The sequence below is a fragment of the Platalea leucorodia genome (genome assembly GCF_965183815.1).
Source record: "Platalea leucorodia genome assembly, chromosome: 3".
In the NCBI taxonomy this organism is placed as follows: domain Eukaryota; kingdom Metazoa; phylum Chordata; class Aves; order Pelecaniformes; family Threskiornithidae; genus Platalea; species Platalea leucorodia.
In genome coordinates, this window is record NC_138825.1 from 29,998,608 (window position 1) to 30,025,113 (window position 26,506).

Consider the following 26,506-nt stretch of genomic DNA (forward strand, 5'->3'; position numbering starts at 1 on the left):
ACCAAACAGTAGAAGTTCAGTCTAGACAGACCTTGAGAAACTTGAGGCTTGGGCCAACAGAAACCTCATGCAGTTCAACAAGGAGAAACACAAAATTTTGCACCTGGGCTGAATAACCCTGAGCATCAACAGAGGCTGAAAACCAGCTGGCTCGGTAACAACCCCACAGGAAAGAACCTGGGGGTTACAGTGGATGCCAAGCTCAGTATGAGCTAACGGCATGTCCTCACTGCAAACAGGGCAAACCACATACTGGACTATGTTCATTAGGATGAATGCAGCAGCAACCAAGGGAAGTTATTACTCTCCTCTTCTTGGCACAGTGAGGCTGTACATGGAATCCTCCATCCAGTTTTGGTTGCCAGGTTCAGAGGAGATCAGAAGAAACAGGAGAGGGTCCAGCAAACAGCTGCTCAGATAGACAGGGCCTAGAGTGCGCACCCTATGAGAAGAAGCTGAAGGAGCCAGGTTTGTTCTGTTTGACAAAGAGGAGGTCCAGCGAAGATCCAACAGCCTACAACCACTTGAAGGAATCAAAGATTAGAGAGCTAAACTTCTTGCAGTAGTTGCAGACAGTATACAAAGGACCAATGGTCACAAATGATAGCTTGGGAGTTTTAAATCGGGCAACTGAAAAAAAAAGAGGAACGAAGCATTGGAACATGTTAACACAGAGTGGTTGTGAGATGTCCATCCTTGGAGGATCCAAAGCCACTGCTGACCTGATCTAGTGTTGCTAACAGTCATACTTTGAATGGGAATCAAGGAAACAGGATCAAGAGATCCCATGGTTTTAACCTTATCTTCTTAACAGATCAGTGTTTTTCTTGTCTTCCTGTATTTGTTGGCCATCACTAGCTACTACAATTACAGTAAACAATAGCTCCTGCTAAGAACAATAAAATTCTTGAGATTTACCTGATTTTTAGTAAGTTAGTAGCTTAGTCTTCAGTTCAGCACAAAACATTATTTTTGCCACAATGTACACTAGTATTTAAAATACGAGCTTGATGTGAAAAAAAAAAAACAACCCACAATTAAAATTTTGTTTAATTCAGAAACACTATGTATTTATGAAAGCTCTTGATTAGCAGTCCCTCTGGATGACAACCAGAGAATCATCACCGTTCTTACTAAGAACTAAGAGATAGAGACAACAGCAACAGGCAAGTTCCTCTAGAAATAAAGATTATATATAAATTTTAAGAGTTCACTTCAGATAAATTTTGTTTTAAAGAACACACTTAAGAGTTAAGGCCCTGAAATCACATCCTGTCTCGGGACTCATGACAAGCTGCTTTCAAACAAACATTTCACATGCATAAGAGAATTTTAGTGCTCCCATGGAAGACAAAATGGCCATGTAATTTTGGGGGGAGGCTTGAAAAGCCACAATGAACCCTGGAAAAAAACATTGTAAAAATACTGGTGCAATACATCAGCTAATAAGCCCAAGAGCGAGGATATAAAAGATTACTGCATACTTGTTTTTCTAGACCTAACATGAGACAGGACAACTCTTCAGCGACAAGAAGGGTCAACTTTTCTATAACCACATCAAGTTAGTTGCAAAAAATAATTCGGATTTCATTTTTATCCCACATGAAATGAAAAACACTATGAAGGGGAAAGAAGAATCATTATGAAGATGTGGGGTTTGCACCTTCAATAAAGATGTGGTGACTCTGCACCTTCAATAAATCTAACATTTGTTTTGTTAGGAATTAGAAAATACTTAAATCCCAGAACAGTAAGCAAAATAGTTTAAGTTCACTGACTTGAAAAAACATTCTTTTATGCTACACAGCCCTAAAATAAATACTTAAAAGGAACTAAGAATATGCCACTATATCTTGGTTTTCATTTTCCTTCAGATAGAAGTGCTAGAATAAACATTCTTCCTAGTTTACGTTGCTGTGTTTTTATGAGGTTAATAACTGAACTGTCAATCAAGGCTTGTATAAATACAGTAGTTAAATACCTTCTGCTTTAGAAGCACTTTTATTTACAAGAGAGCTAGCCAAGATTTCCAAAGGACTGCATGGTCTGGTTTGCTTTGATCTCTTTTAAGTACAAGTTTCTTTATACCTCTTGTTTTGCTATTCATTATACCCTTTGTGTAATCAGGTACGGAGAGAGCACCTGCGTAGAACAAATACTTCAGGAAAAGCATGACTTAAAGGAATAATTATGCAACACACAGTTGACTAAAATAACTTGAAGTCCTGTTCCAAGAGCACTTTTGTTGCTATACTAGCAAGAGGAGTAAGTGCACAATGGGCTCAGAATAAAAATAGGGGAACATCACTTAAACCCAACATCACAGATACAAGCTGGTAACCTATGTCAATACATTAATCAACACTCAACTCTGATATATATACACAAACGTGCCTGTATATATGCATGTATATAAAACTATATACAAAACAGTTTAAAATAAAATATATATTTTACATATAATACATAATTATTTTTAACAAACTTGTTTATAAAGTTGAACTGTGTATACGCATGAGCATGTACATGTGTATGTATACACACACTTATAAATAAAATTAAGAGATAATGTATGTATCTCTAGAAAGTCTCCAAGAACTCTGTTCAACCACTGCCTATGTAACTATTATCTTTAATCTCTTGCCACAAATTTCGCATTGTGAATTCCACCTCCAAACAACCCACATACTTTCTCTCTGTCTGGGAGTATTCTGTGAAGAGTAACTGCTTTTTACTTAGTATGGTGAGGTTAATGAATAAGGGATGTGTACGTTATGCATGGAACAAAACAGAATAATTATATCAATTCATATTAATGAACACTTTTATCGCTACAGCAGAAACTAAATTATCTACTTATGTGGTTAGGTTTACAGTAATTTTTGTTTCATTGAATGCATTTTACTCACTCGGTAGAAACAAACATTAACATTATGCCCTTAATTTATTTAAAACAAATGAATGGACTGAAATTACCTAAGGCCAGCACATATATTTTTAGGATGTTTCACTTTGGGTAAACTTGCATTCAGGTCACTTCATTGCGTTCATTTTCCTATTTTCTGGCTCTGACTTAAGAAAGCATGTTATGAAGATCCTCCCTGTTCAGGAGAACACAGATACACATTTGCACACCAGTGCTTTAAGTGTGTGTTTAGGCGCCAAAGATCTGACTGGGATTTATGTGGGTTAATGTTTTTCTGACTCTGTGTATACAAGATAAAATCTTTAAGTAAAAATGTTCTGTAGATTTTAGGCATTTCAGATAGATACACACATTGTGTTTCTAAAATCGGCAGAAAGCATATAGACACAGAGCATCCTCAACCTCAAGGAGAACAGTCCATATTTTCTGCTACAGGGCATTTTAGATAGTTTTAGCTTAGACTTGTAAAACAAACAGAATAATTGAAGTAGTAACACAGAGGGAAACTGATTTCTTTAGGAGCTTGTTTCCAATTTGTGTCTGTTTCTGCACAAAACTTTCATAAATTTTAGCTTCAATTTACAAGTTAATAGCACCTTAGCATCATTATTCCTATTATACAGGCACTTAGAAATAGGAAGCCTGTTCAAAATTATGTTTAAACAAGCATATTGTTATTGAACTATTAATCAGTAAAAGCCGTAACGGTTATCTGAGTCGGCCTGAACTTTTGCATGTTTTCTTGAGACAGTGCTGAGATTAAGTCTCCTAAATCTGTCAAAGTCAATAAAAAAAAAAAAGAGCCAGAGCATTAAAAACAAAAATGTTGAGCAAAATAAATGTGGCCTATTTCTGGCAAACAGAAGTGGGAGGGATTTCTTTTTAACAAAAACAACGCTTTCACAAGACAATGTACTGCACCAAATCCTTAATAACTACTTTGTAAGCATTCACTGGAACAACTAAGGTGGCACGGAGGGAACAGGCTGCAAAACATGGCACAGAAGGAGCTAGAGGAAAAGGACCAGAGGCGTTTAAATGGCTCAGTCATCTCGTGAAACATCACTGTCACTGACACAGTATTTCAAGTGAAAAGCTGCAACAGACCAAAGTTGCCAGAGAAAATCCACTAGGGAATCACTAACGAGATCCAAGATAAAGCAATCCTAACCCTTCCCTCTGCAGCATGCGGTCCAAGAGGTACAGAGCTCAGAGGCCAGTTTTATGAATCAAGCTGTACTTGTGTTTCCCTGCTGGAGCCAGCACAAGAGGCTGAGCACGCTGCTGCCTCACCGCTGCCCTTCCTGCAGACCCATCGCTGCAGCCAGCATCCTCTCACACGTAGCCGTGCCTCACCTGGCACTCAGGACTGCTGCCAGCAGTGTGCCTCCAAGTCCGCGCTGAGCGTTTACGGGCTCGAGTCAATCTGAGTAGCACCTCTAGTGAAACTCCCCTAAGGGCTATCCGATTTTACGACGCTGATGTGCCATTACAGCTTGACCGCATTAGTGCCACCAAGGTTTCTTTCAGCTTATCCTAAAATAGTACTGGCCACTCTTCTGTGGGCAACACAGACCCATCTCAGAAGTCCTGTCAGGGCCCAGTATGATGCACTGCAAATATCTAAATGAAGTTGCTGTTAAGACTGACAAAACATCATTGATGTAAGACAGATTTTTCAGCTGTTAAGTTAGAAATATTGGAAGTGTTAGCCTGCCAGACGTGGAACATTCAACAGGAATCATGTACTCATGATGTATTTGATGTACTTTAAGCTACAACTCTGGAGTGGCTTAGTGAAAAGGAAGATAATATCAGATTCATTTAATTTAGGGATAATATTATGAAAAGAGGTTTGCATTAGAACATTCAATTTGCAGTGTTCTCCTCTAACCCTTCAGTGTAAAGTGCAATTATTTATCGTCTTAAAAATCTTAGTATTCATACAAAACCTTAATGTTAAAGTACATGTCAATTTAGGAGAAAAAAAAAAAAATCAACTTAGTGTTTTTAAAAGTTAGTTTAGTTTTACACAGTGACCTTCAAGTGTGCAAGCAACCACTTACTGAGAAGTGCTGAATGCTCAACTTGCAATAAAAACAAAGCAAGCAGAGGGCAGTCGTGCGTGTTGACTGCCTCACAGCCAGTAGTGCATCTTCAAAACCTGTTCATATCTACATAGTCTTCATCTTATTATAAAGATAAGCTTCTCCTTTCCAAGTGCTTGAAGTTATTGATAGTTATCAACATTTACTGACAGCTATCAATGAAAATAAAGACTTAAAGAAGTACTATATAGATAGCAATTAAAGTTGTTCCTTTCTTTTCAAATATATCTAAACCAACATTGAGAACATGGCAGCATTCACACTCAATTTCCTAACAGCATGACTATTTACTCCACAGAAAATGTTTGTTAAGTTGACAGCTAAGTATTTCTCTGCATATGCATTTTCCCTTCGCTAAAGTCTAAATACATAGGAACTTCCCTCCTCCCAAAATGCAAATGTATACATATACACACCAGTTACTTCATGTAAAAATCAGCAGGTTGCACTGTACCATTTCAGCCTTGCTTAAAAAGCTGCTTTTTAATCAAAGTTGAAGCTGTTCCTTCCTGGAACCTCCTCCACCATGGTGAGAAGCTAAGAGAATTCTCCCCACCCCTCATCCTTTCTTTTAACCCCAGCCTCTACCTGAGGCCATTGGTTATTCTTTCTGAGGACTTTACAACATTTATATTCCAACTCAAAAAATTCCATTTTCAGATAAGCCAGGACAGTCCTTTTTTATTACTCTAAAGACTAAAGCTTGTCCTAAGTCAAATGGAAAATTGCCTCAAAGCCAAATTTCTGATCATGCTCATCCTTAAAAAAAAAAAAAAAAAAAAAAAAAAAAAAAGCTAGAAGCCAGAAATACCAGGTATTTGATGAGAAGAGTCTTGTCTAGTAACAAGCAATAGCAGCTTTAATTAGCACTGGACTACAGACCAAAAAGGTCTCTGATATATATGTGTGTGTGCACAGCACTGGACTACAGATCACTGGTCTGTATTCCAGTATTATATATATGCATATATATAGCGCATATATAGACAATACATAGACACACATATATATATATATGTATGTGCGTGTGGGTAAGAATTTAGGTGAAAGTATCACTATTACTACTGTAACTCATTTGGGCACAAGAGAATTCCTCTATGATAAGAAATTTAATTACATTTCAAAATTAATTTCAGTTAACTTTAAGTTATTTTGACTTTCATGTCAGATCCGCATTAACTATCACATTATATATTCCATTTTATTTTTAGAATCTCTTAATCTCAAGACATCCTTATTTTTTTATGTGATGAATCCTGAAGCCTACAATCAACTAGAGCAAACATTTACTTTAGATGATTTGCAATTTGTAGGAACACTAACATGAAAAAAATACCTGTGAAAAAAACAGAATTATTAAGCATACACTACACCCCAGCTTCTTGAAAAGTGCATGAAATCAGCAAATCTACATTGTAAATTGACTGCACAAGACAACTGGAAATGGCTTTTTAATCAAAACATGAGAGGCAAAACTCATCGGCCTACAGAACTCGCTGCTGTTCAAAGTCCTACTTCAGCCAATCCGCATTAAACCAAGTGTAGCACTCAGGTCTTCAACATGCCCCTCAGAGCGGTGCTTCCCGAGCAGCCCGTGGGAGGACGTGCCTGGGGACCGGGGCCGGGGCAGCCCCTCTCCAGAGCCACGGCTTGGCCGAGGGCGCAGCAAGCGCTGAATGGCAGTGGGGCTGGGAGCAGGCCGCAACTGATTGCATGGCCGCTAGGCAAATTAGGGTGCAAACCTAGCATCCTCCAGGTAGGAAGTGACCAGCTAAACTAACATAAATACCTGTGCTGTGAACGGCTTGGAGAAGGGGTGCTTATTTTCTCTGAAGCACACTGTGATGTATCTATGCAGACCACACTTTCTGTAACCAAATATAAATGGGCTAATTGCAAAGATCCCTTTCCAACCCTTCCTCGCTACTTTGTATTTATGTGGCTAGAATTTAATTCCAAGTCTTGTAGATTTGAAATTATCATAACATTGAAGAAAATTATATTCCCAAATCAAGAATACAAAAGCTAAAACTAAACCCCCCTACAGTAAGTGTTAACAGGACCATTTTTAAAATATCAGTTATCTGGAACTCAAAGTATCATTTAGCCAAATACACACACATACAAACACACACACACACTCTCTTACAGCAGCATTAGAAGTTTTGATACAGTCTTTCTCAGAAAGAGAAAACCCAGAGAAAATTTGTTTCTAACTTTCTTTTCACTAGAAAGAGGAAGCTCAGCCTGTAGAGTTGCATGGACCACAGTAAACAGCCTTCACACAACTTATCTCTCTTTGATTTGCAAGAGCTGTACATGGTTGTTATTTTTCCAAGTATTAATCTTCCAATTCATTATTGCCTTGCCCATGACTAAAATTAAAAAGGTGCATCAATATTTAATGAAAACAGGATATGATTGCATCCTCTGTAGAGCATGATGTAGAGTAGTCCCTTCGAGTTTCCAGTGAACCCTTAAGAGTGAAGCTTGGCATCAGCCCAGAGTTCTGCTCCAGAAATCCCTCTCCTTCCCTGCCCCAGTTCTCCACTCCCCAGTTGTACCAATACAGCTGTTGATGCAAACACATCGCAGGTGACCCACAGCAGAGCCCCACTGACAACTGAATCAGCAAAACCAAGCAGCAGGAGCCATGATGTGTAGTTGGTAATTTCTTCAACCTGTGTCTCCTCAAACTGCAGACCAAGTTTTCAGAGAATGGACCTTCTCTAGCATAATCTAGTGTTGCCTTGTCCTCAGATTGAGCCAGACAGTTCTGGCTGACCTTCCTAATGCCCTTTCAATGATCACAAAGCCCAGCTCAACATGCTTTCTTGCCTCTGCTCTCCAGTAGGGATGGTCACTGCAGATGTAACTTCAAATGATTGTCAGCAGAGTTAGGCATCCCCTCACTCTCTTTGTCACAGAGTGAGGGGGCCCTTTCACACAGTTGTTCTACTGCAAACACCCAAAACGGCACAGGAATGTTTGGAGGGGAAAAAAAAAAAAAACACAAAAAACCCTGAAATCAAAACAAAAACCCAACCCCATCATTCTTTTACATATGGCGGGGGGGGGGGGGGGGGGGAATTAAATCAGGTTACTGATCAGACATAGGTTATAGTTCATTCAGTCATTCAATCCAATGCCTCACAACTGATCAAGACCATCAAATAATGGATCACCACTATGTTGTCACTACGTAAACATCCCAGCTGTATGGCAATTGTAATGTACAAAATTAACATAAAATAGGGAATGGAACATAACATCACCAGACTAAAAGCAGAAAAAAACATGATAGGCCTATAATTTTTGTATAAAGGATGCTGTATGTGAATTTGTAGTGGAGATAAGAGAAAAAAGGACAGGTAACGCAAAGTATGTTAAAGAAACACAGCAGTGAAGTTAAGTTGCCAGTACTGTTTCAACAAAGCTTTCTTCTGGAAGCCTACACAAACTCTCCACCACACCAACTGCATCAGTTTCATAGGAACTCTTCTTGAGAAAACAACCGGAAAGTCCATCCTTTTTCAGACAGATGCCCAGAACCGGCCAGCAATAAGGTAACTCCCCACTGGCACAGAAGAGACAGATTTAAACCCCTAACCTAAAATCAGGCAAACTGCAAACCTGTGCAAGGTTCTAATGGTGGCATCAGAGAGTCGGTCTCTATCTCTGTCCACAGACAGACTGCCCCTTAATGCAAACAGAACATCCTGCAGGCAACAGAACAAGCAGATCAAACCCAGATGACTTTCACACAAGCTCCTATAGATGCAAGCTGCTAAAATGCTAGTGCTTTTGAAGTAAACTGCTAGATTTAAAAGGGCAGGGGGGATTACTTTGTTTTAATATATGAATTCTGTTCCGGCAAAACACTAAACAAACCAAGTTTAGAGCTCCCAAAGAGAAGAGCCCGAGCACAGCTGCACCCCAGGGATGCGGCTGCAGGGAACTGTGCAGCAACGGTGACACCTCGTGGTGCCAAACGACTGAAACACAGACCTCTTCCCAAAGACAACCTGCCTTACACCCACCGGCGGGGTGCAGAGGAATTACAAACAAAATAGCCAAACAACCTCTATATCATTCTCCTTCCAAACCAGTAGCTCCCGTAGAGATAGGAGTCAGAAACTTGAAACTTCATGCATGAAATCAAATCTCTGCCTCTGTTTTCATACCTCCTGTCTCTCACTGACCTGTCTTTAGAAGTGTTTTCCCATTCCCTGCTTCGTGGTGTTGACGACTACACGTGGGAAACAGTAGAACTGACTACGTACAATGTTTAATGCAAAACTGCTAAATGAATAGAGGAAGAAAAAGAAGCCAGCCCAGCTCTAACATCTTCTGGTCAAAATGACTACAAAGAAATTACTGTAAACAAAAAGCTTCAGAGAAGCAAGCTGACAGTGCCAGTTACATAAAAATTAACATTGTTTTTAATGAATTCAAGTCGACTATATAAAAGTTTACTTTCCTTCATTATGGTATCTCCCATCCCCAACAGATGCTCAAAAGCATTACTTTCTGCCACTTCACAAACAGAAATCTCGGATTACATATCTCATCACACTGCATGCATTTGAGAAGTCAGTTTGCCTTCCCACTGCAGAAGTTAGTGTGAAGTTTTTCCCTAGGATACAAGCTTAAAAAAACTGAGGCATATATCTTTTTCAATAAGTGCTCAATATCGAAATTAAAAACAAAAAACCAAACAGAACTTTAAAAGCTGTTACAAAAACAAAGAGAGAAGGCAAGAAATAAATGAGAAACACTTTTTATTGCTGTGCTTGGGTTTCAGGGGTTATGGGAGTGAATTCCAGGTTTGGGCGAGGAGTGATTTGGGTTTATGACAAAGCAGGGATAACTTCATGCAGTAGGGGAGATGACATTTCAAATCATTTTTGGGGGAAGAGTTATTTTCTAAGGGAATTCTCCCTCCATCTCCCACCTCTATTTCTTCCTCCTATTCATACATGCATAATACCTAATTTTTCAAGTGACGGCTGAAATTAGTTATTTCAAACAGCTAAAATGGCACCTATCTATCATGTAAAAGATGAAAGACTAGTACCATCCCAGGACATTTAGTTTCTCATAATGTGCATGAAAATTACATTAGCTACATATATCAACACTAAGGAACCACTGTATAATAAGTTAAAAAAAAAAAAAAAAAAAAGAGTGGAATTTCTGAAGGTAAATAGTAACAATTGCCTTCTTTCAGAAATTGCATACCTTGCCCATGATTTGAAAATCCATTAGGAATTTCTCAAATGGTTACCATAATATCCATAGTGTGACCACTCTATGGCCCCGCAGACTCACCCAGGAGTATTTTTAATGAGTTTATTCTGCGTCCAGGGTTATTTTCACATCCCGACTAGAGCAGGAACCTCAGCTACATAGCACAGGGCACGGGCATGCTTCATTTGCTGCAGAAGCTAAAGGAAGGGACTGAAGGCCAAAGAAAACACAGGGGTGCTTGTGCGCTAACTGAAGGGCGCAGAGAAACAGGAATGCTCAGGACTGGGGAGTTTAAGAGTCAGAAGAGAATTGGCTTTACATAAGAAAATGAAATAGTAAGAGGATCTGGAGCAGGACTGCGGAGTTCAAGGGCAGAACCCACTGGAAGAGCAGCAGCTTCCCAAGCTGCAGTTTTTGGAGCTTGGAGGAAAGAGACAGGAAAGAGGGACACGGTGTTCTAGAGTAAGAAGGGAAATGGAAAAAAATCTCAAAATACTACGGGTAAGATTACCTCCAGGCCTGCTCTAGAGGTAAGGGAACACACATGACTATTGCTCCTCCTTCACCCCCCCCCCCCTTTGCTGTCAAAAGCAATAGGGCTAGTTTGTGACCACAAGAGAGACTGGGCATTTGAAGAGCTGCTGGTACCAAAACCTCTCAGAAACATTCCCCTTCTGTGAAATTGCACATGAGTACAAATTAACTCTCGGTGCTTAACAGAAGATATTTTTGGCCCTACCACTTATTTCTTGGCAGCACAGTTTAAGCAAAGCTAGATGTTTTTGTAACATCATGATTCAAATATATCCATAAAGCAAGCAACATTTTCAAATTGTTGTTGGCTAAGGTCATGTTTTGCAAACTTACAATTGGTACCAAGTGAAGCTTACCTATTTTTTTTGGAATTTTCATCCTTCCCTCTTTTAACCCCAAAAATTCTTGTAATCAGAGCGCTAAAAAGAAGTGTAGATGAATTTCTTACCTAAAGGAAAAAGAAAAGAACATGAACTATGCTTTAAAAATCCCTTTGAAATATACTAATTTTTTTTTAAAATACAGACATTAATGTACAGTTGAAAAGAAGAACAGCTGAGCGGGGACAGAGCATGCTTACTGTTCAGAGGTCAGCACATCGAAACAATTAACTCAGTGCATTGTTCCTCTTAAACAAGATGGCACTAATAGATAGTTCAGATTTTTTGGAGATGTCCATCTTTAATATAAGGCATACATCAAGATTTCTAGTGGTTCAAAGCATTCACCCTTATGCATGGCAGATCATGAAATGTTCTACCTTAATATGCCATGTGGACTACCATCTTTTATTGAAAAGCAAAGTAACAGTGAGAATGAATGTAAATGCACTTCTTACTAGCTAGGTGCACTGACTCAAAATTCAACAGTCGTATTTTTATCTACAAGGTAATCTTTGTCCCTACTTTTTGTCAATATCAGCGCTTCACATTACAGAAAAACAAAACAGAACCAAAAAATGTGACCAAAACTATGACTTTTTTGTAGGTCCACATTATTCTTTATTGCACCTTAAAATATTGCACCACGTAGCTTTCCAGAAATTATGGTACTGCCATTTATAAACATGACCAAAGCTTCACTGAACAGCACCACTCTATAACCTGTTAAATTAGAGATGCAAAATTAAGAATTAACTTACTGCCCAGACAGGTGACATAAAACCTAGAATTGCTGCTTGTATTCCATCTGCAACATAAGGCATGATGTTTTCACCTAAACGTGTATCCCTAAACAGCGCTCGGAGGATATTTAAAGCATGAACCTGGGGGGGTAGAAGAAATATAAGAAAAATATACGTTAATTGGAAAGTATCTTAAATTTAATGTATGTTAATTACAGCAGTGAACATGCAAAACAAAAATAATCCATATGCACATTTACACCACTTTATTTCCATATTAAATACAAGAATACTGCTATTAAAAATATATTAAAATGGTGCAGCAGTAAACACTGTTAAATACAATTACGGTTTAAAAATATATTCCTCTAACAAGTACAGTCCAGGCATTGCAAGCGAAGGCTAGCATTCTTTTTTCCTTAGCTTATCATGGCTGTAAAAATAACTTTGGAGGTTCAGAATCATCTTTTCCAGCATTCTTGACGTGCTGTAGACACTGTGAGAAAAAATAAACTACAGCTCACAGGAGGACAATATTAAACTAAAACTGACAGCCAGGCTTGCTTCACCATATGGAGCTTTTTCTGATATTTCTCTACTCTCTGTAGGGAAGGGTGGTAATCTGTGTAGCTTCACAGACTTTGACAAGGCTACATATATTTGTACCAGCAGAAGATCTGGCAGAGCCATTAGATCATACTTCTACATATTGTCAACAAATTATGGCTTGCACTTACAAACAGAAAGATGAAGTAGTTGATAACATTTTGAAGATAAAGATCTTGACTTTATAAAAATAAAATTTTTATGCATTCCAAATGTATATATTTAAGTTTTGGAAGTTACTAAGTATGCATAAAATCACTTTTCATGTAGTATTTTACTGTATACAATATGATTTATGCAACTAACTTATTCACTCTAAATATAAACAAATGCTTGCTTATTAATTTCCTTGTAAAAAGGAAATTACTCATCTATTTGTTTAGAAATATACTACAGGCAGTAAACTGATCATATACATTCAAAATGAATATGACTTGTATTTGCTATACTAGAAAAAAAACTATGAAATTATGCCCAATCCATTTTTTAGTGTCTCCTGTGCTTGCAAATTCCAGTGACTTCATAACCTCTGCACATGCAAACATGTTTTAAAATCTAGCTATAGATAACAAAATATTCTTATTAAAAACACACACAAATTTCCTTAACTGTTTGAAGTAACGCAAACACTTTTTTGACATTTGCTTTCTGATGAGAGGCTGTATTTTACCTGTGGAACTACACTTGATGATTCATTCAAAGGTGCAGCCAAAGATATCAATTCTTTCATTGTCATTTTCAGCAAATCGGTTTTGCTCTTCTTTGGTTCTGAAGCTAACAAAGCCTACAGAAAGTTTAAAAAAAAAAAAAAAAAAAGAAAATGAAGGAAAAAAAAAATCAGCTGTTTCTAGCCATTTTTCTTTACTAGCAGTTCTGCTCCACGTTCCTATATTTACCATATTACAGCCTAGCTTCTGACCATACACAAGGGCTAAAGAAAAATTTGCAAAAAGTAAGTTTCAGTTTTAACTCTTACTTTCGTTCAAAGCCTCTTAGCATTCAATGTTTCAGTTTTGTTCACGCACTATCCATCTGCCTAAGAAAATTTGCTTGTATATAACAGATAATAATTTATCACACACCAAAAAAAAATCATAGTATTTATTACAGCAAAAATATCAGCCGTATTATACATACTTATATTTCCTAGCACGGACTTTTTTTTAGTTTAATAACATACATGTTTAAGATGCTGGCCAAAGAATAAATCCTGGTTTGCAAAACAGGATAAAACAAGCAGCACTTTTCTAAAAGGAGAGAAGAGGCGCATCCCTCTCCAAATAGTAGTGCAATGGGTAGGACATCCAGCTGAGACAAAAATACTCTAATTTAGTCCTCTAAAATTCAGGACTGAAGTTAGAACAGTCTTTCCCTCTCTGTTTACTAGCTCTTGTTGAATTTGTCCAACTTAGTACAAATGGATAATTATAAATGACTTATTTCTAATAAAAAATTATTATCCATTTGTGTTTTGGGGCCCATAGTCTGTCCAGCATCAGTTCAAACATGATATTTAATAATACTTTACATCACATAAGAACAACCAAATGGATCAACTGCAAGCCAAATGAAGTACAGAGGTTAGGCAGAAACCCAGAAGTAGTCAGTGTCAGTTTATCAGTACCTTTAACGATGGGAGAAACAGAGAGGAAGGGAAAAAAAAAAGTATTCATGAAGTATAAAACAGAGGAGAAGGAACTGAAGACTAAAATTTCATACCCTAAAAATGTTAAAGCTGTAACTAGTATTTTCCCACCATTTCCTCACCCACTAATTGGAGCTGCACCTTTGTACTATTAGGTAATAATATTCCTATTTTAAATAGGTCATTTAAAATGCTCATAACCTTAAAAATTACATATTATCATTAAAACAGATGTGTTTTAGTAAAACAAGAATAAATGTCACAGGAAACAGATGGCAAAGACCACACTGAGTCTCAATTTTATGCATTAATAAAATAACCTTATTACAGTACTGTTAGGATATGCATTACAACTTCTATTTTTTTATTATCTAAATGCAACATGCTATTTAAGACTTAATTCATTTTACTGAGTGCTACGGGCACATTCAGAACTACTGCCAAAGAACACTATCGCCTCTCTTTACAATAAAATTACAATTTGAAAATAGATTATTTCAGACTAATCCCAATGTTCATTTCAAACCTTCTCATTAATTGACTAGACTAATTTCGTACTCTTACAGAGCTGTCAAAATAGAAGCATCTGTCCTGTTTATCCAAACAGCTATGGCACAGCGCAAGCTTTGCCATATGGACTCAGTAATGTAGGCCAACTGCAGACTACACACGTTTTCGGCAATGGGATACCATTGGGTCCACCTAGTCCTTACATCAGACAGTGTAACTTTTTACACGAAAAATTGATTCAAACATGTCTGTTTTTTCACATTCTCAGGATTAACACTAGCTAATGCCTACTGGATTCAAACTCTGTGGTGTGAATGGGGAAACCAGAAGACATGAAATCACCAACTTGACTTTGCAGGCAACTTACAGATATAAAAAAGGGAAAGATCTTCAACTGCGGAAATTGAAAAGGAAAAATGTCTCTAAAACTAATGCCCTGCTTCTGATCTCTGCTGCCTAGCACACACGCATCTAGCGAAGCCAGGAGCAGGCTGTGACTGACATAAGAGAGGTCAGACAGAAGCAGGCTGCCTCAATTTTCTCAGGGCAAACTCGGAGTGGAAAACAAGCAAGATGAATTATTCTGGCAGGGAGAGCTTGCTCCCAGCAGTCCCTCAGATTCTTGGAATGTGCTTGAGACTATACTTCAGCAAGCAGAGAAAGTTAACAAATCATGTAGTTAATCTTGGACTCCTGTCTTAGAAAACTGGTTGAAAATTAGAATGATGGAGGTTAATTTAGGGAAAAGCAATCACGGCCACTTTAAGGAGCAAAGGAATGGAAACAGGTTAAGTGTAATCCGCAGGACCAACTCTGCAGTGACTGACCCCACAAGGATGCAGATGAGCTGCTGCATACTACCGAGAGGCACTCAGTAGGAGGTGGTACTTCGAGCAGAGACAAAACACTGCCAGCCAGCAGATCAGCTGTCAGTTCTGAACTTGGCAGAAGCTGGAGGCTGGGATGTGTGGAGCTGATGGTAACACGGGGAGCAGGAAGACTGTGGGAGCATGGCCCCACACTCACAGATAGAAGCCTTCAGTAATCTACTCATTCATTGCACTCGAGACTGTCAGTCAACACCAGTTAGTGTGACTCTATTACTTGATCTTGTTTTATTACTGTTGAGTGGACTTCCCAAGCTCTTTGTAGCATTTTCTACAGTTTGTATTTTCCCACCCTCCCACTTCGCATGGAAGAAGCACAGAGTTACATGGTTAACAGAGCCTTACTTAATCTGTGAACTAATTTATGAATTTGCCAGATTACAGTGGCCACACAGAGCCTAGGCTCAGTCTTTTGAAATGCTATTCAAATCTACCTCAAGCCAAAAATCTCAAGAGTCAATAGAACTGCAGTGCTAAACAGCACCAAACATGGTTTAATTACACGTGGCTTCTTGGTTGCACAAAGGCAATCAAAGTCCATATTGAAAAAAGTGACTGTTTGACCAAAAGGGGTTGAAGTAAGAAAAATAAATACATAAGTGCATTCACCAGAAAGGACATTAAAAAAAAAAAAAAAAAAAGGTCAGAGGTAATAACACTAGTTGGTACCTGTATGTAGAATGGAATTCCCGCACTACGTCTGGTTGCACACAGTGTAGACGAAGGATCACAAGATTTGATTTCTTCTAACACACAGCTTAGCCACTGCTCTGGCATCCTGCGCAGACTCTCACTGTTACATCTACATGAAACAAATACATAAGAAACATGACACAAATACATAAGAAACGAGGACAGAGTCAAAGAAAGCATTTAGTGACCTTAAGAAATATTTCTTACTATATGTGAACATCTCCAAGCACATACGCAGATTTTTTTTTTAAGAAATAAGACAGAAATTAAAAAAAGAATTATACATTTTTCCAATGTTGGTACAAGTCTACTTCAATTGCTGGTGCTGATCAGTTCAATGAAATGTACCATATTCAGTGTGCAAGACCAGCTCATTAATCTTATGTAAATGTTCCAAAAGGATCATCGATTGTTACAAAAATTTCTATTAACGGCATGTTGTTATTAAAACCTGTCACACTGGTTTGGCACATGATTCAGAGTAGAAGAAAGAATTAATCACTGTGGGCAATACAACTGCAATTATCTCAACTATGCAGGACTTGCCTTACCTAAAAATGTAAACTATAATTAAATTCATGATTAAGTAGCAAGACCTTACAGTAAGACTACAATCAAGTTTTCTACCTAGGTGACTGAAATAAAGAATTTAAAAGAAAAGCTAAAAGGCAGCAGGTACTGATGTGAAAGCCAAAATCTAATGGAAGGTCTACATTTACTCTCTCCTTCTTTACTCTACTCTTATTAAAGCAAGAAATTAGGTAGACTAAAAACCTGATACTGAACAACAAATGAGGCTTTAATCTATAGGGAAACCCTCCTTTCCTTCTTTTACAAAATAAACAGAAAGTTAGTAATGCAGAAAACAGAGGTCACAGGAAGTGCAAGACAGGTCAGCAGAAGACACAGCAGGCTTCTTACTCTTCAGTAATTCCCTTAGGATTTCCACCAGAGATTTCCTCCACTGCTGCCAGGCCTTCTCCCCATTTTTAAGGGAAGCACCTCTTCAAAACAGAGGCTTGCATGCGAACTGTCAATCCAGAACGCAAGAGAAACATGGCTTCCCAAGGGGTATGTCACTTCATACCACAGCATAAAAGAAAGGCACTTGCTGCCCCAAGCCTGTGGCAGAAGCAATCCAATTAAGCTGGAAACTAACACTGAGTTCTCTTTTCTTTGACTTTTCTCTTTCTGTTGCTGATAATTAGCTTCCTCTGCTTACTTTCAGGATGTGTTCCTTTGCTCACTTTTGGGTACTCAAGGAGGATGCAATTCTAGGGTTGAGACCACGCAAAACTTCTCATGGATCTCCTCTGTGGGTTTCTGCAGCCAGACTCTATTTCGCAGTTCTCTTCATCCACATCAACACATACTGCAAAAGCTACTACATCTGACCATGTCTGTGGCTGGTCTCACCTCCCTAGCTAGGCAGAATTTAAGTGTCTTAGTTTAGTCATGCAAAGAACAGTGCACATCTCTCTTCAGCATGTTGTCTTAGAATTAAAACAAACAACCCACAAGACATGCATCTGCTGTAGTGCGGAAGAACACAAGTAAAGCATTAAGGAAATATTTAAAAGTTGCTACGTAGCATACTGAATATTTTATTCTTAAGTAAACTGAGGGGGTTTCCCCCTTTTGGTAGTAGTAGAAAGAGGAGAAATATACTGAAATCCAATAAACTTCAGACTCCCTTAAAACTGTATTGCTTTGATCTTGCCACAAGTAATTCTACCTTGCTCAGTCACCCACCAAGGCACTTTTTTTTTTTTTTTTAAAAAGGTGAAACAGTTATTGCTTTAAAGTTAGAAACGTTAGAGACTATTGACTTTGCAATGGAGATGACTACTCCCTTAAATTTGGCAGCTCCATCTCCTTATGGTCTGGCAAGAAGAATATTGTCATAAGAAGCAGGTGGCCCTAAATTTTAAGAATAATGAAGCTTTACAATGTAAAAATGGTGGTCTCAAGCTCAAATGTCATTTTCCAGAATGAAATAGTAATTATTTTTACCAGATCAAACAAATAGTGTTGATAATTAAAATATAACACAGTAACTTGATACACAAATTACTTAAGATGCAGTACAGTAAGTATTTTTCCACAAATTTCTGTCTGTCCATCTGCCGCTTACAACAATTTCAGACATGCCCAAAACCCCTTCTGTGGTCAGTATCAACGAGTACAAAAAGCCTGGCAATCCAAAGTTAAAGCTAAACCCTTCTCCCTAACTCGTACGGCTCTATTTTCTCCTATCCAAAATTAATGGTGTGTTAAGAACAAAGGGTCGATCTTGGATTTGGCCTTCCTGCATGTCAGTGGTTTGTGGCATAAACTTCACATGACCAGAAGCATTTTCTACATGGGTATATCCAGAATTCAGTGTTTCCAATCGCTGTAATCAGTCCCTATCTGGGGAAAAAGGGGTTTTCTTTCACCATTTTTCCTCTCTCCATAGACATGCAGCGTTATTCTTTTTCACATAAGTAATGTGATTCCTATTCTTTCTAAAGCTAGCCTCCATACTGCCCCGGCACTTCTCAGACAAATAAGGAGACAAGAGTCTAGCCTTAGAAACACGTTACTATTCAAGGTATAAGTCACCCTAGAAAATGTCTACTTTTAAGAACAGCTCCTCTGAAACTAAGGAGTCCTTCCACTTGCATCCTCCTTTTCACAGCATCTCCTCTAAATAAAGCAAAATTTTCCATGCATTGAGAAAGGTGCTGTTTTGAGGTTTCTCTAGCAGTAAAGCAGAGCAGAGAAAACCCTGGGTGGCCTCAAAATTTCGGAGAAACAATATCATTACCTCTATCTCTCTCTTTCCCCAAGCAGGAAAAGAAATGGGGGGGGAGGGGGAGAGAATATGAGAGGGTTAAAAATTAACACATCTTCAAATTGAGCAGTGCCTTAACATTGTATCTTGTACTTCCCAACCCTACAAACATCACAACACTTAAGAACCGTTTTTTCCCCAGTTTATTTCTCTCCATTTCAGACTTTCTTTCACATCTGTGATTACACTTCTGCTAAAAAGTCAGTGACAATTCTAGTACATTTCACTAGAAAGTCCATCAGTAATTTTTAAATTTTACAAGAAGTCTTCCTAGCAGACCGTAGGGGCCTGGGAAGGCAAAGAGTTACAGTCACCCCAGAGCAACAAAATGAGTCAGAAGCAGAGTTTACTGCGAAGTATTAAGAGGGTCTACTCCCAGTTCCCCAACAGAAACATTACAGAAGATCAGACACTGACTAGGTACAGAAGAGTGATTTCCACTGATACTGGATTAAACATTTGTAAAATCAAACCAAGGTTTTTCCTTATCACTACACTTTTCCAGAAAACTGTATGATATGGTCCTAACTTGTTGCATATACATAAAATTACGTTCACCGAGTTTAATTTAAGCTCCAATTTGAACATTTAAAAATGTTCAATATACATTATTCCTAAATAAATACATTGCACTGTATGTCATAACTCTTCCCAAACCTTCCCCTTGCATTCTGCAACTTTAGTGAAGCAAAGCACTACAGCCATAGCTATGCAACACCATGATTTTGACATTTCCAGAAATCTTTATGTTCTACTTAATCTCTCAGAAAAGCTTCACTAAAAATAAAAGCAAAACAGGCAAAACAGCATTTGGAACAGAGAAACTATCTGGGTATTTATAAGGATTACAGGAGATTCAAGTTTAAAACAGATGCCCAGAGGCTTCCAGGTACTTTCCCTATCAGACCAAATGAGCATTTGTAATTTCTCAGGGCCTACGACAGGAAAATATTTTAAAAAACCCCATTGCTTATTTCATTGATATGAACGTTGCTTGTTTTGTACCTGTATGGTTTTCTGAAGGTGCAGCTGCAAACAATATTAAGCAGGCCCGGCAAAGGGAGCATTACGCCCCCAGAAAGAATATGAACAGGGAAAAGGAAGAATGGTAACTTGCATACTTAGAGCAGACTCAGCAATTTACATCCAAATGTCATGACAGAGATCAAATTTCATCAGGTTCGTAAGAAATCTCTGTGGAGGAAAGATTTTTTTTGCACCACTAACTCAGACGGATCTGAATACCATTGCTCTGTCTAGAAAGAAGTCTACTCTTGGTTCTTATTAAGACTGGTATTTAAGGGTTGTATAGCTAAAAGCAAGCTCAGATGATAAATATTCCAGCATATAGTTCTAAGAAAATGTTTGGCTATAAAAGCGAAGGACCATGTTCAACTGGAGTCTTTCATAAAATCATGGGAAAGGGATTTGGCACAGTCTTAGTGACAGATTTTTCACTGGGTCTTAAGAGAAAGAATGAATTAAAGTGTCAAGGATGCTTCTGTAGGTCTCGAGTTCAATTCTGTTCAAGAAGGTATTATGTTTAAGCCGTACATCACTATACGCTGGCCCAGACAAAAGCTTTTTCCTCCAGCATTTGTGGATGTAGCAGTAAATTAATACAGATTCTGGTACACGTGCTTCAAGACAGTCCATGAGCCTGGCAGCTACGGAGAGAGGTAGGCCAGTTCGGATTTACTCTCAGAGCGAGCCCCTCAGCTGCAGCAGGTAAATGGAAAGACTCCAGGACACTCAACAGACCTGCAGGGCAACTGCATTCGCCAAAAGACTTAACTCACCTGTTCTGGAGAAAAGTCCCAAGATACTCCTCGTATCCCAGGAGCACCAAACCAGAGAGTCATTGGCTATTCTGCTATCAGTCTCCTTTCTCCTTCATTTTAAATACAAATATTATCTTTGAGACATGTATTTCCTGGAAAATATCTTCTTTCATTGAAACAAACATATTTCCACAGAGCTGCTCTCTGGTTCTTGTAAACTGCTTTTCCCAAATGAATACTTGCTCTACTTGAAATACCTTAACTGTAAAAATACTAAGCAGTATGCATCATCAAAAAACTGTTTTGGAGAACTGTTAATTCAGAAGCAGAAAATTACTTAAATATAAGCATGCTTTTTTTTTTTTGATGATACATACATACTGCTTAATGTTTTAATAACTTCCAGAGAAGCGGAGTTCTCTTGAGCTTGGCTCTTCATTTTACAACATAATATAAAGCTGCTCTTAAATGGATTGTGCTCCATTAAATACAATGGCAGAAAAAGGGAGAGGGAACAAACATACGAGGAACTTCTCTGAAGTCTAGGTAGATTTGCTCTACTCTATTTGCCTCAGCTTTTAAAACAAATTTAAAAACTAAAAATCAAAGAAAAACAGCTAGTCTGCCATGTAGAGAGCCTGCTATAAACTGACAGCACATTTTATATGTTTTCCAGTATTTCCTGCTTTTTAGTTTGCCTTTCTTACAAAGTTTGTTCTAGATAGTCCTGCACATTTACAGAGATCAGACTAGTGGGGCTGTACTTGTTTGGATCACCTTCTTTCTCCCCTCAAAAAGGCTGGTGGTAGTAAAAGGTCTTTTTGTTTGTTTATTTGTTTGTTTTTTAACACAGTATTACTCTGATGGCCAGGCTCTCTTCAATCTGATGGGAGGAATAAATCCTTTGAAACTAAAGTAGGTCATACAACTTAACCACAGAATTTTTTTTTAACATCAACCCATGTTTATATTCGCATCCAACATACCTAGGGATAGCATCCTTCAATATTCAGCAATTGTTTCTATGCACTCTGTACTGTTAACAGCTTACTTTATTTGGAATACTATATTAATTTCATGAACATTCAAAGAAACTCTGTCCGACATGAAAATACTAGCTATTAGCACAACACGTCTTAACTTGTCACTGTATGTCTCAAAAGAAGACCGGTGCCTTAATTTGTTAATATTTTGTTAACTGAACTTATTTCTGCCTTTGGAAAAAAGCAAGTTTCACATACGAAACTAAGTTTAGATAATGATACAGGAAGTCTTGCGTTATGATGCCAGAGGTCTGCAAGAAAAGCACTGAAAAGAACAAAGGATTTTGCTGTTGGAGTGGGGGTTGCTTTGGGGTTTTTTTTTGTTTGTTTTTTGTTTTTGTTTTTACACTATTGCAAGTGCAGCATCTGATTCAGGAGACTGAATGAAGTAGGGCATAGTGTGCTGAACTATCTATAAACAGCAGCCAGAAGTATGCAGCAGACAGCAGAACAATGTTTTGTACTTGACTTGGAAAATCAAAAGTATAAAATGTCTGCTCCGTAGCCCATTCAAATTAGATTCACTAATTGATGTGACAATATAACCACTTATCTAGAAAGCTGCCCAGATAAGCAGGAACACCTCAACTGTTGTCCATGATAATATGTTTCCAGCCACTTATCTTGGCAAGCTTTTTCTCACTCACTGTAGGAGCTGCTCTCTCAATACTAACACTGAAAACAGAAAAGATCTAGCCCAGCAGGGAAGTTTGTAAGAAGCCAGCACAAAGGGTGCCACCGAGCAATCACCTGATACATCATCTTAAAACTTCCTGAACCAAGTTTTCATGGTACAGAAAAAGAACACAACATTTACACAAGTGTATATAATGTACATAGATAGGCAAAAAGATAAGGAAGAACGGTATCACACATCGGTTTCCCTTCTTCCTGTTTAAGTAACTAATCAACTGTAAAGTAAGGTTGTGTGAGCTCTCAACAAACTACTCAGACTAATTTAAAACGCTTCAGGTTGCTAGCATGTAAAAGGAAATAACGTACCTTCTACAGATACATCACTGAGAGAACCGTGGCTTACAGTTTAACATCTCACTGGCATACAGAATGAAAACCATAATGTGTCAAATACCAATTTCTGTAGCAGTGCTGGTACCTACACATGGCTACCCCACCGACATCCCGTACCAGAGACCAACCCCTCAGTTCTGTTTGGAAAACTGTCTGAGGTGACACACAGTGAACCTGGTCAGGCAGCTGGTCTGTACTAAAACCACCAACACTGTTTCCATCACCAGATTTATTTTTACTTTAAAAAAAAAAAACAACCAAACAAAACTATCCCCTCTTCCACCAGCCAAAGTAAACAAGAAACAGATCAGTGTCTCAAACTGGGCCACTTGGGGCAAAAGGGGAACACTGGTTACTTAACCTGGCATTGGTGTGAAAATACATATACTTGGAATTGAAAATTTGACTGGTCTTTCCAAAAACTACATTAAAATAACCACCAAAACCCACAAAGTCAGTAGAGATTTTGATTTGTCTTATTAAAAACTGGATATGATATAATCACTATATATTACAAAGAAACATTGCCAACACTTGAAATAGGTAACTAAGCATGTAATGGAAATTCCAACGCTCTTGCCCAGACCTCAGGACAATTCTGCTCATTTAGTTCTTCTAGGAAAGTATAAAGTTACAAGGGGAAAGAAAAAAAAAATTAAAAAGATTGCATATCACATCTTGTGATGCACTGCCAGGTAGTCTTCCAAATGTCAGAATACACAACTCAGTGACAAGTAATAAAAGTTTCCAGGAAAACATCCTGGCTGAAACAAAAAGTCTGGCATTCATTTTCATAAAGGACTGGGGAAGGTGGGGTGGGAGGAAAGAATTCTACACTCCTACTTTTCCCAAGAGCTTTTGTGAGCTGTTCAGCAAACTAACACGCCAGAAATAGAGAAAAATGCAGCAAGCATTAAATGTCTGTATCATCTTTCAATGTCTAAGCACCATCTCTAACCATAAGTATCGCAGTCCAAGTCACAGACGTCATGTAACTAAATGTCATAATCATGCCTACACCAAACTCGCATAAAATCAACGTGAAATCAAGGATCTGCTTGCACAGCCAGTTTCAGGATCGATGCCACAGTTTGGTAAAACTATTATATTAAAAACACAGTAAGTTGCCCATCTCCTACCTGGAAAGCATTTCTGTAAGTTGCACAAAGCCAGCGTATGCCAATTCAAATGCACCCCTGTGCCTCGACTGCAGGAGATGATGTTTAAAGTAGTCCCCAATATTTTTAACCTAAAAAAGAAAAAAAGAAAAAATGCTATTTGAAATTATATATAGACAATTCATTTATATATAAAAGATACTGCTGCAATTAAAAGCAGCAATCCTTCCCCTGGTTGGAAAAGCCACTAGCAAAAGCAAAAAGCAACTGTAAGTTCTATCATAAAAAAACCACTTACTTTAAGGGAAACAATTATACTCATTTTTTCAGGTTAACGGGATAGTGCTATGTCCTTAAAAAAGGCCAAAAAAATAAAGGACATAAAATTAGCTATTTGTCCAAGAGGAACACGCTCAGATTTTAAGAAAAGAAAGGGACAACCCTGATTTTCAGAGGAAACAAAATTAGAATCCTTCTTGTCTGCCTCCATTCTTACCTAAAGTCCCAAAGAAAACATCTATTAAATCACAACAGCAGAAACAAACATCTACAAAAATATCTGAGAAAGATAAGCAATTCAAACTTCAAAAATTGTGCCAACAGGAAACAAATCCACCTTAGCTATTTTTAAGGTTTTAAGATAATGCATAATTGCCTTTGACTACCAGAAACAATTTTAAAGTAAAAAAAGATGATGTACGTACATAGTAACGAGAGCTACACTTAAAAGTCTGAAAAAGCTAAATGCTGTAACTAAATTTTCACTGATAGTTACTTTCTAGAGCTCTACCAGGATACCAGGTTTTTAAAGCTGTTTGGAAGCTGACAATTCCACACAATCTCATTCTGCCAAAAGATACGCTTTTTAATTTTTTCTCTGATTCTCATCAACTTAAAAGGTCTAAATCAAACTTTCAACATAATTTGTTTAAAACACATAGCACATAATTAATTCTATTATGCAAAATTTTCTTCAGGAATATTTCCTAAGAGTTCTTCAGCAAAAGGTTCTTCAAAGCTTTTATATAAAACCAAGCATAAAATCATGTCAAGTTTCTTATAAAATTCTGCTTATTCTGTTATTTATAAAATAGCATACTTCAATAGTCTGACAAGTAATTAAGATATCAGAGAAGTTAATGTCACATCCAGCTATACAGTTTTCCACCCTACTGTTAAGTAATTCATATCACCCAAGCAATGAGATTGCAATAATAAAAAAAAAAAATTGGAGACTAAGTCTACTTATTATTTCCTGCAGCTAAAACCCACCTCAGCTGAAACAAACAATAATTGGAGATATTTGAGCTAAAACAGTTATTTCTCTGAGTGGATTTTAAGCTAGATTCTGTACCTACAGGGTTTCAGCTTTCTAGCCCAAAAGCTGGAGTAAGCGCCCTTTTTTCAGAAGGAACTGATCCACAGACAGACCAACTTTCCAGGTGTGTAAACAAAACCTAACCAAGAAAATCATACACATGCAAATCAAATTACTGTCCTGTTCCACCACCACCCTTACATTTTTAGAATAATTCATACGGATTTTTTTTTTTTTCCTTTTGGGTCATGTAACTTTCAACTTTACTATTTATGTTTCTGAGCTTTTTGCAACAGTCACATTGACTAGAAGCTTACTTCAAGTTAAACTCTGATATAGGCTAGAGTTTGAAGAAAAAGCACTGCTGTAACTCAGTTCTCGCAAATGACATAGGACTGATCCTGAGGCAAGTGCATAAGCATCTGTTCTTATCTAACAGCATCACGCCATCCATGAGCGTCCAGCTTCCCTGCGTCATAAACCCGGTACTTCATATGTCAGGATGTAGAACAAGTTAAGGAATTCACGTTCTCTACAACATCACAAAGATCCCCAGCAACTGTAAGAAAAGGTGACCCTACCAACTTTGCATGCACAGGAACTAACACCCCCATTCAAGTTAAAATATTCAAATGTGGAGTGCAAATATCTTAAATATATTTGATCTTCTTGGTCAAAAAAAATAGATACGACAGGCTAGTCTTCCTAATGCAACAATCAACAATTTACAGGGCTGTGCTTGCTGTTGAGACCAAGAATCTCAGTATTGAAGGTATAAATTCTGTACAAGAGATTCTGAAAGTGCTCTGAGAAGCAGTTTGTACATTTGTGCCTCCGTATCTTACTTTCTTTACAATAAGATTTCACTTAAGTAGGGTCCTACACTCTATAGAGGGTATTTTTTCAAACCATTAGGAGAGGATGGCTTTAATCCTATAAAGGACTGCAAAAGCATCTCACAGTTAGAAAGAACTAGTAGCCAGTGAACTACTGCCAACCATACTGAACTCCAGAGGAGACAGACCGATTGATTATATTAAGAACTGAGGAGACATTGTTTTTTGGTGGGTTTGGGCTTTTTGTTTGTTTTAAATTCTTC

The 26,506-nt window shown here is 37.9% G+C and overlaps 1 protein-coding gene across 1 annotated transcript in view; it reads right to left on the reverse strand.

Moving 5' to 3' along the window:
• The window catches only part of THADA (THADA armadillo repeat containing), a gene marked incomplete at its 5' end in the record, with an annotated part of 164,022 nt that overhangs the window by 115,857 nt on the left and 21,659 nt on the right, over positions 1-26,506 (reverse strand). Inside the window, 5 exons of the mRNA XM_082305213.1 lie at positions 11,175-11,266; positions 11,960-12,082; positions 13,218-13,331; positions 16,259-16,391; positions 24,111-24,220. Of these exons, the coding sequence (XP_082161339.1) occupies positions 11,175-11,266; positions 11,960-12,082; positions 13,218-13,331; positions 16,259-16,391; positions 24,111-24,220 (572 nt within the window). The remainder of the gene's footprint in view (positions 1-11,174; positions 11,267-11,959; positions 12,083-13,217; positions 13,332-16,258; positions 16,392-24,110; positions 24,221-26,506) is intronic.